This window comes from Oryx dammah, unplaced genomic scaffold, assembly GCF_014754425.2.
Source record: "Oryx dammah isolate SB20612 unplaced genomic scaffold, SCBI_Odam_1.1 HiC_scaffold_4, whole genome shotgun sequence".
Taxonomy (NCBI): domain Eukaryota; kingdom Metazoa; phylum Chordata; class Mammalia; order Artiodactyla; family Bovidae; genus Oryx; species Oryx dammah.
This window is the reverse complement of record NW_024070188.1, coordinates 4585632-4596251: the sequence shown is the minus strand read 5'-3', so window position 1 is coordinate 4596251 and position 10620 is coordinate 4585632. Positions and strand designations below refer to the sequence as shown.

The window sequence follows — 10620 nt, the reverse complement described above, 5'->3', positions numbered from 1 at the left end:
CCTTGGTCTAGAGAATCGGGAAAGAGGTGGACCTTGAAATGAAGAAAGGCTAGTTCTACCACCAGCTGTCTGGCATTGGCAGAGTTCCTTAAATTTTCCAAGTTCAGCTTCCTTGGGCAGAAAATGAGGATGAAAATGTTAGTTCCTAGTGCCATTATAAGAATTAAATGAGAGAATGCATGTGAACCATGTGGTATAAGGTTTAGACAGTATATAGTCCTCAGTAAAGTATAAAGCTGTTATTTGTTAAGTACAGGTGAAGGAGTAATAAAATAGCTTGGTTTGTTTTTTTTTTTCAAATCTGGAGTGAAACACAGAGTGATGTAATATTTCCTAGTCTGAATATAAGGCAAAAGGCAATTTCTATTGCTTCTTTCCTTAAGCCAGTGGACAGCTTCACTGTTAAATCTCTGATTTCACTTTTTAGGAGAGACTTCATCCTGAACAGAACAGCCTACTGGCGGTGGCAAGTTGTTCCTAAATTTAGTGAATTCACTGGCATTGTTCTTCTATCCAAAGATTTCTTATTATTGCTAAAACCTATTCTTTGTCCAAAAAAAAAGAGAGAAAAAAATCAGCTCTCCTCTCCCCCAAGCAGCCATGCTTATGTAACTTGAAGCTTTACGTTGGACATTTTTTTATAAGATCTAGGTTTTCAGCCATGTAATACCTGATTGAGATCTAAGTTGGGACCTGGCTCTTCTACTAGTTTGAACTGGGCTATCTTGGAACTAGCAGTAATCTATCTGTTGTGGGTATCTGTTGGAACTAGCAAAGTAGTCGTTACTAGAGACACAAGAATTAGAACATGTCTATCACTGGGTCAGGAAGATCCTCTGGAGAAGGGAATGGCAACCCCCTCCAATATTCTTGCCTGGAGAATTTCATGGATAAATGAGCCTGGCAGGCCACAGTCCATGGGGTCACAAAGAGTCAGACACAACCAAGCAACTACCACACAAACAAGTCATATATACATACTCTGATTTTTGTTTACATTCTTCTTTAAATATATGTATAACATACAATATTTATATTCATATGCAAACACATACCAAGTTACTAATTCTCAAGGATTAATTTATGCCAGCCTGGCACTTCTAGACTATAAGGACCATGACACCAAAACCAAATCAAAATCTCAATGTTGTGTCAATAATATGGAGCCTCAAAAGGTCTGGCTGCAAAAATTGTGTGTATACATCTGTATGTATGTATGTGTTCATTTGTCAGAACATTTCCATAGTTTCAAGTAAGACATAAGGAAGACTTGTACTTTCACTGCTACCGGTATAATCCTTAAGGAATAGTTAGTTACTGGATGAAACACAAAAGGAACCTAGAAATGGGGTGTACAGAGCTCCTGGTCTCCTGCTGCCCATTTCCTGGGTGGAAGCAGAAACAAAACAAAACAAAACCAGCAACTCTCTCCAACACCCGCCCCATTAAAAAAAAAAAAATCAAAACCAGACAAACAAACAAAAAACCAGTGGCCACAGACAGAGGAAGCAAGATTTGCAAGAAGTAGTTTGCTAGGTCCCCACATTTTGTGGTTAGGGACTGCTTGTGGATTTTTCAAATGGAGCAAAGCAAGGAGAGCTTGAGAATTTCGGCTTTTTTTTTTTCTCCCTGCAAAGCAAAGGTAAATTTACAAGTTCTTTGCTCCTGCGCCCTGGAGCTAGTCTTTTTCTGGGAAATGCCGGAAGGAGTCTAGAGATGCTGGAAACGCACAGACCCCTCGGGCTGGCTGGCTTCCAGCCAAACCAGAGTTGCTGCGCTGCATCAAGTTCTGCCGCGGGTGTGGAGGTGGGGTGGGCTTCTCGTCCCGGCGTTCGGTCTCATTAGCGCTGCGCCGCGACCCTGGAGTGAGGCGCCTGGCGTTTCTCAGTAGCATAGGCGAGGTCTCTCTCGGAAGGGCGTTTCTCTGGTCTCTCCGCAGCTCACGTCTGCCGTATCAGGCGGGCTTCGTGTCTGATCACGGGCGTCGCTGTGGTTCCGGCATTATCCTCCACCTCCCCAGCTTCTGCTGAAAAGTCACCTGCCTGGAGTTGATGAGGGGAGCACGCTGATTCTCAGTTTTAGTGCCGGGTGGCCAAACAGAAGGTCCATTCCACCTAACTAACCTTTGCTGCGCTGTTTGTATTTCAACGCGATTCCCTCCTTGGGGCTTCAGCTGTGTCGGCTGCATTTCCCTCAAACTTGGAGAGACGTTGCCCAGAGCGGCTGGGGACTGCGAGGCCACCAGGGGACCTTCTTCTGCAGGGGCGACCCACTTAAGCGATTTTTAAAGATCCTGGCCTCTGGCATGTTTCACAAACATGCGCCCATGTACAAATATCTATATATGTTTGTAAGCGCAAAAAAAGGGTGGGTGAAACGAGCGAGCCCTGTTATGAAACATAGTCCTGCACTAAACTCTGCCAAAATACCATCTTGTGGCTGGGTGTGTTCACTCAATTTTTAACCAAACAGGGAGAAAAACAAACTCCGCCCAGTGGTGGCAGATTGCATTCAGGGTCCGGGACTCGCGAAATTGCGAAAGCGTGGCTGGAGAAAGCCACAGGTCCCCCACTTCGCCAAAGCTAAGCCGGAGGAAGAGCAATTAAGTTGCAAAAGGAAAGGCTGCTTGAAAGCCTCTAACATTCCTCTTTGACTTCTTTCTCCTCCTTGAATCCCTTCAAGCAGTTCTCTCTAACCTTAGCCCGCTCCTCTAATACATATCCATACTCCCGCCCCCAATTCCCCGCCTCATCACACACACACACACACACACACACACTTTTGCTCCATCCTGACCAACGCCCCCACCTAGTGGTTTAGGCTTGCCTGCTTCTCTTTCCTTTGCTGCGGTTTCTAAGAGAGCTTTGCAGTTTGCAAAATAATCAACTCGCTAGGGGCCGGACATGGGTTGATGGGATGGAAGGATGGGCAAGACCCCTTGTAATGCGGTGCAAATGAAGCTTAAATTTACCCGAGCAGTACTGGGTGCTAGAGAACAGGAGAGAGGAAATAGAAGGTTGTGCCTTTATGCCCAGCTTGGCTGCTGCAGCCTAGACTGCAGCCAGAGGATGACTTTGGAGAGTTTCCACCTAAAGAAGTACCCTCGCTTGCAATACATGCATGTGTTTCATTTTCTTCATAATAATGCTACATGAAAGTATGTTAATTACATACTATTTACGTTATTACTGCCTGTCTGCCTCTTCTAGAATGTAAACTGCTTGAAAACAGGGTCTGGCTCTGCCCCCACTGGCCTTTATATCCCAGATGTCTAGAAGAATTCCCAGCATAGAGCAGGGACTCGATTTTTTTTTTTTTTTTTTTGCCTTCTAGTTGTTTTCTTAGGGACGGGTGAATCAACGGAACTTAGATTAGGATTGTATCACCTTGGGCAAAAAAAAAAAAAAAAAAAAAAACCAAAGAAGTTATTTCAGAGGATCTCAGTGACTCTACTAAGCCGAACAGATGGGCCAGATAATGTCCGGCTCCAAATTGAAGAATTCTCTTTAAAATACGCTAACATTTATCCCGAGAAGTTTAATGATAAGATCGCTTTTATTGAATGCACTCTAACTGCCAAACTCGGAGCTAGGCGCTTGGAACTCGCTGTAGCTCAGGAGAACTCAGCTCCCACGGCTGAAAATGCGGTGGCCCTTTCCTGGTGCTTTTCTTTGAATGTTCTCGGACTTGTACTACTCTACCTGGGTTTCTGTGAGGGCTGGAGGAGGGACGGTGTATCAAGCAACTGCTCCGGGTCATGGGATCTAGATACTAGTACTTCTTGGCGCCACACGTGGCTGATAAGCCAATGTATTTGTTGAAACCCAAGGAGACGCAGGGATAGTGCTGGTGGTCTTGGTGGTCTTGGTCCCAGAGCCTTTTTTTTTTTTTTTTTTTTGATGACCTCTTTTCGAGGCACTGCAAACTGTTTTCCAGAGGCACCACAGCCGCGCGGCTGGAGTGCGAAGGTTGAGCGATCGGTTTAATTTCACAGTATGCTTCTGTTTGTGATACTTTTACATTTTTGCAGTTTTTTTTTTTTTTTCTTCCTTCCCTCCTCTCTGCTTTCCTGTTGGACTCACAGTTAAAGGGGTGGGGTTACCCTGAAAGCACAGATTCCTACAATCAGATATGAAAAATTAGTTTGCATTGTACCGAGGGTTTCTCACTTGAATCCCGAAGTATAAAATGCAGGATGGGCCATTTCCTTCTAAGGCGATATTACTGGCACCTCCTTCTAATTTGGGTGTGGCCCGCGAGGATGGATAAAATTCCGGAGCGGAGAGGTCAGAGCCTGGGGTTGGCTCTACCTAGCTCTAGGCCAGCCCTGGGGGGGTTGGGGGGGTTTGCTGCGGTAGGTGGGAGTCTTATCAGGGATCTGATAAGAGCCTAGCAAGGCGGTGCGCGTGCCCGCGGCTAAGGGTGCGGGTCTAACCGGAGGGGCCGGCAGCAAGTTGGGAAGAAGAGAGAGGCAAGCACAGGGCACCCTCGCCCCCATTCCAGCCAGAACTGCGGTGTCAGGCGGGTGGTTCGACTTGGGAGAGGGGCCAGGGGGTGGAAAGTGGAGAAGAAGGCGGTAGGACCCGGCGGGAGCTTCCTTGGCGGGGAGGGAACCGGGCGGGAGGATAGGAGGGAGGGAGAGAGAAAAAGGGAAGGTGATGGGGCGCGGGCGTCGGCACTCTCCGAGCTGCACGAGTTGCGCGGCTCTGGCGGACCGGACCTGGACTCTATAAAAGGAGCCCATCTGCTCCGCCACTCACACGGTCCTCCTGGACTGGCGTCCGCGCGTCCCTCGAGCTCCCCCCAGACACCTGCCCCTTCCCCGTGAGCCCTGGGCGCCAGGTTCCCCAGACCCGTGCGCCCGGCTGCCAGGCTCCGCGCGGTGCCCGGGGGACCGAGGTGGTGCGCCAGCCGCGCGGTGCGAACAGCCGCAGCCCGAGCACCAGAGTCCCTCCTCTGGCGACCCCTGTCTCCGCGGGGCAGCTCGCCGGAGCGGCCAGCGCGTGAAAAAGAAGGGAGGGCAGAGCTCCGGCGCGAGGCGCGGCGCCGCGCGGTGCCCAGATTTCACTCCACCCAGCTTGGGCGGCTGCGGCCGCCGCAGGAAACTGCCCCAGCCTGGGGAGGAGGGCGGGAATGCAACACCCGGACTCCTCGCTGGCCTGCAAGCTCTGGTCTCGACAGCTAGCAAACTCCTGCGGGTCGAGTCTGCAGAACCTGGAGCGCCCGGGTTAGGAGACGCTCAGCCCCGAACAGTTGGGGTAAGAGATCTCACCTTGCCAATGCTCCCTCCCCAAACCAAACCAAGCTCTCCACTTTCTAGACTCCCGGGTAAGAGCCGGAGGGGAGTGTGGCTCTTTGGACCAGTCCTTGGCAGCCCGAGGCTGAGACGGGGCTTAGCGGGGAGCGGCCAGAGACGCGGCGGCAGCGCCGAGCGCACTGGAGGTGCGGGGAACGGGCCAGCCAGCCAGCCTCGCCCTTGACCTCTCGCTTGATCTGGGAACTTGGGTGGAGGCGTAATTAAGGAACCCTCCAGGGAACGGACAATCTCCCGGGGTGGTCGAGACTGCGGTCTCCTCCGCGGTCCTCCCGTCCTCATCTTCGTGCGCTCCATGCCCCAGAGCTGCGCTCCGGGGCCACGGGCGAGGAGAGACATGGAGGCAGTGGCCACTCAGTGTCCCCAGCCGCCGTCCGCGAGTTCCCAGACTGGGCTTTCTCAAGCCAACCTTTCGGCTGGTCCCTCCCACAACTGCAGCGCCGCCGAGGAGTACATTTACCAGGACTTCATCGCCCTGCCCTGGAAAGTAGTCGTGGTCCTGCTGCTGGCGCTCTTCACCTTGGCCACCACGCTCTCCAACGCCTTTGTGATCGCCACTGTGTACCGGACGCGGAAGCTGCATACCCCGGCCAACTACCTGATCGCCTCCTTGGCGGTCACCGACCTGCTCGTGTCCATCCTGGTGATGCCCATGAGCACCATGTACACGGTCACCGGCCGCTGGACGCTGGGCCAGGTGGTCTGCGACTTCTGGCTGTCGTCGGACATCACCTGTTGCACAGCCTCCATCCTGCACCTCTGTGTCATCGCCCTGGACCGCTACTGGGCCATCACGGACGCCGTGGAGTACTCGGCGAAAAGGACTCCCAAGAGGGCCGCGGTCATGATCACGCTGGTGTGGGTCTTCTCCATCTGCATCTCGCTGCCGCCCTTCTTCTGGCGTCAGGCCAAAGCTGAGGCGATGTCGAACTGCGTGGTAAACACCGACCACGTCCTGTACACCGTCTACTCCACGGCGGGCGCTTTCTACTTCCCCACCTTGCTCCTCATCGCCCTCTATGGCCGCATCTACGTGGAAGCCCGCTCCCGGATTTTGAAACAGACGCCCAACAGAACCGGCAAGCGTCTGACCCGAGCCCAGCTGATTACCGACTCCCCCGGGTCCGCGTCTTCGGTCACCTCGATTAACTCGCGGGCTCCGGAGGTACCCAGCGAATCCGGGTCTCCTGTGTACGTGAACCAAGTCAAAGTGCGCGTCTCCGACGCCCTGCTGGAGAAGAAAAAACTCATGGCCGCTAGGGAGCGCAAAGCCACCAAGACCCTGGGGATCATTTTGGGCGCGTTCATCGTGTGTTGGCTGCCCTTCTTCATCATCTCCCTGGCCATCCCGATCTGCACATCCTGCTGGTTCCACCAGGCCATTTTTGACTTCTTCACGTGGCTGGGCTATCTCAACTCCCTCATCAACCCCATCATCTACACCATGTCCAACGAGGACTTCAAACAAGCTTTCCATAAACTCATAGGCTTCAAGTGCACGAATTGACTTGTTACAGTAGGGTCGCCTAAGCCCCCTTCAGGGGACCATGCTGTGTCTGGTTCCACAGGTAGGTCGACTCTTCTTTCACTGTTACTGGGTCGGAACGAGGCTGTCTCTTTTGAGCAAGGGCTGTGGATCCTGAGAAAACCAGGACAGCCTAAGAGAGCTCTAAAGGAGAATTGTTCAAACTAAGGATAGAGCTGCCTGGCTGAGGAGAAGGCTCACTTCCTCCCTGCAAACCCGTTTCAGCACTGACTCTTCAGCAGCCCATTGCAAGGGGGCTGCAACTTTTAGAAAACCAACGATGGAAAAGGGAGCCCTGCACTGCTTTGGTATCATAGATGAGGCCCTCTAGAACTAGAGGTACTTGTAGTTCTTGTCTGGAGCCTGTCTGAGACAGAGCTACATACAGCCTGACAGTACTAGAACTAGACACGAACACCCTGTCTTTTGGGGAGAACTCTGTGTTCAGCTTCCTTTAAGAACAGTTACTTTGGCATCCTTCAATCTTCATTCAGTTTTTCTTTATTCAAACTTGGTTGGAGAAACTTGCGGATTCGAGTGTGGCTTGGATAGCACAGAGAAACCTTCAAGAGTTAACAGCAAAATTCTGATGTTAAGATCTCTATTTTTATTATAATTGAAACTATATGGGATGGGTGGGTGAAAATGGGAGATGGGGAGTATTAAACGGAAAACCAACACCTATGGATTGTTTGTTTTCTGCAGCTCTATAATTTTTTAATTCGTATGTAGTGATTGTCAACCACACTCCTAACAACTCAGACAAAATGTTATATGTGCTAGTGCCAAAGTCTGCAGATTGCTTTCTTTTTCCTCTTAGTTTCATGTACCTGTCATTTTACACATTTAAATCCCCAGAAATGGAGGATATGATGGGTGACTCAGCCCAAGCTGCTGCTATATTTCTTATTAATGCCACTGATGAAACTGATGAGATGATATAATTTGCAAAGTAAGTATTTTTAATCCCAATCGAGTGAGCCATGGAATTGAGTGAGATGAGATAGGAAGAGTTCTTATACAATTAAGGAATGGGTGGCAACAGGAGGATGTATATTTTGACTTGTAAAAAAATCTTAAATGCATGAGACTTTTTGCTGCTAGTCATTTGCACTCTCCTTCCCATCTGTAATTCCTTTGTGTGCTAACATGAAAAGTAACCAAGAGAACTAGCTCCTTTCTCCAAAGGTCTTCAAAATAGTAAAACTCCTAAAACCCATGTTAAAGATAAAAACCTGTTTCTTTTCCCTTGCTATTGAAGTCTGAGTAGGAACAAAATTATTAGAAAGACAAGTAAGGGTTTTCAAATAGCTTAGAGAAGCTAAAATTGAACCTGGTTCCTTGTGACTCGTGGAACCAACCCTCAGACTTCCTGGGCACCCAGAAACTAACAAGCTTTTGAATCTTGGAAATTTGCCATTGACCTGATACTTCTATGAATATAATATCAATAGTGCTTTCAATTTATCTCTGTTTCAAGTTTCAAAAATACTTAGTTATTGTCTCAAATTCACTCTGAGGACTCCCTAGTAAAGGGCAAGATTACACACTAAAAGATGACAAATGCATACTGTAAATACAATGGAGTAGCCCCAAAGGATTACATGCACGGAAAACGAAAGTGTCTGTGGAACATTTATTATGCCAAAGAAGATTCACACTTTGTTCTTTAGAGAGCTTTCTGCAGTTGATACTTTTTGTCTGCAGAAGCAAGTTGTCTTTGTAAAATGGATTCACTCCCTGCTTGAAGCTTCCCAGTCCAGACTGTCAGACAATAGATGTATTGAGCTGAAGTGCACTGCTTCCCTGCTGTGTAGACCTTTACTCTGGCATAGTGACTCTTGAAAATATCCTATTCAAAGGTTTACATGTAAAGTAAGTACAAAAGAAAATTTTGATCAACACTGACATCTGTCACTGGAGTAAGAGAAAATTTTAGGCATTAGATAATTGTATATTTTTGCTGTATCCCCAACGTCTGTTTGTTTTGTGTGACATTTCTCCTATGGAGAGATCTAGCTTACTACCGAGAGGACTGTGCATAGAGCACATAATTTATTTTTATGTTACTGTTTGTCTTTTGGTTAGGCATTTTCTTGGGCCTAAGAAGCAATTAAGCCAACTTCTAGGAGCCTGAGAGAGCAAAATTAATTTAAACCAATAGCCACTTACAAATGATTTCTTTATAGGGCATCTGCAATGATTTTGTCCTCATATTAACAAAATGTGGTCAATTTAGTCAAACGGGTTGTTTGCCATTTATAGATGACCTACCTAAATTTTTGCTTGACTCCTTTGCTGAATCAACTGGATTGGGGGCATATTGTATGAAGTAGAAGCTTGCAAACCCTTGTAGTTATAAGAAATCTAGATTCCTCATCCAGCATTGCACATGGTTATGCAAAGTGTATTATTCATCCCAGGGGTATGTAGTTAAGACTGTTAAGCTTCTTTTCAGTTACTGCTGCCTATAGCATAGTTTCATAAACTAAACATATGACTTTTTACAGAACATTATATGGGAGATGGAAATATTTAACTTACATAGAAATGAAAATATATTTTCATTGGCTGTGGTAGCAAATAACATTTTCCATATTGTTGAATTGCACAAATTTTCACAAAAATATATGAATGTATACTCATCCCCAAATGCCAATATTGTCTTGTGTTTCTAGGAATTTTAGAGTTTCCTTTTAAAAAATGGACACTGTACCTATGAATGGTTATTGACTTCAACAAATTTCCTACAGAACAATATTCTTCACTCTTCCTGTCTATTATCTTAGTTTTATCTTCTTGATCCAGGAAACACTGAGTGGACTATAATTTACTCAAGCTGCAAAATCTCAGATTATGTGCATTTGATGGAGTTACTGTGACTGCAAACTGCCTTTTCCACCTTTCAAAAATGTGTAATTGAAAGTGAAATTTAGGAAAATCATGAAATAAAAGTCCTTTTGTGTTCTACAATGCATTGGGGAATAATTCTATGATTATGGAAAGATTGCTTTATGGGATTCTGGGTTGCCTTTAGGAGCTTGAGCCTTCAAGAGAGACTAATTGATGACTAATGATACTGCGGTGGACTGGCAAGTATGGCCACAATATGAGGGATTTAGTTTATACCTGTAGGAAGAATTTAAAAGGAATTAGACACAGTCTGCAAAGAGTTTTAGTCAATTCCATGATCCCTGGAATTTTCCAGATCAGCATTCTTAGAAGGAATGTTTAGACTTCAGGCTAGAGAATGAGATTCCAAGGCAGTACATGGTACTTCAAATACAGAAAACAGAAAAGGAGAAGCTGAGTTAGAAGCAGGCTTGGGGCAGGGGCGGGGGTGGGTGGGGCGGGCAGAGACCTAAGGGGAGGAGACCACGCATCAGAGTACAGGTAGAAAATAAAGCTTTTGGAATCAGAAAGCTCTAGGTTTGAACTGCAAATAGAGCATGTTATTGCTGTATGATTCTCCTCAAATGCAGCCTACTTGCAATTTGTTGCAAAGGCTTAGAGCCTATACACATAGAGCATTTATCAAGATCCCTGACACTTTTTATCGCTCAGCAGATGGTACTTCCTCTCTAGCAGTTATTTTGTCATTGCCCTTTGTGTGGATGCAGGACACCTGCAGCAGAGAAAAACTTGAAGGCTTTTTGAGAGAGGTTGGACTGAAGAAAATCAAGCTAGCCCCAATGGAAGAAACGTGGCTAAACTAGAAACAACTGAGGCTTGGAACTTTTCAAGCTTATCCTCTGGGCTGGCAACGCGTAGCCAAGAGGCC

General features: G+C 47.3%; 1 protein-coding gene across 1 annotated transcript; it reads left to right on the top strand.

Moving 5' to 3' along the window:
- Nucleotides 1-3311: 3311 nt before the first annotated feature.
- HTR1B (5-hydroxytryptamine receptor 1B) lies at nucleotides 3312-9809 on the top strand. Its single transcript, XM_040239068.1, has one exon. The coding sequence runs from the start codon at nucleotides 5610-5612 to the stop codon at nucleotides 6819-6821; it is 1212 nt and encodes a 403-aa protein (XP_040095002.1). The 5' UTR covers nucleotides 3312-5609; the 3' UTR covers nucleotides 6822-9809.
- Nucleotides 9810-10620: the final 811 nt, after the last annotated feature.

Coding starts and splice junctions, on each gene's coding strand:
- HTR1B (XM_040239068.1), top strand. CDS start 5,610: ATGCCCCAGAGCTGCGCTCCGGGGCCACGGGCGAGGAGAGACATGGAG.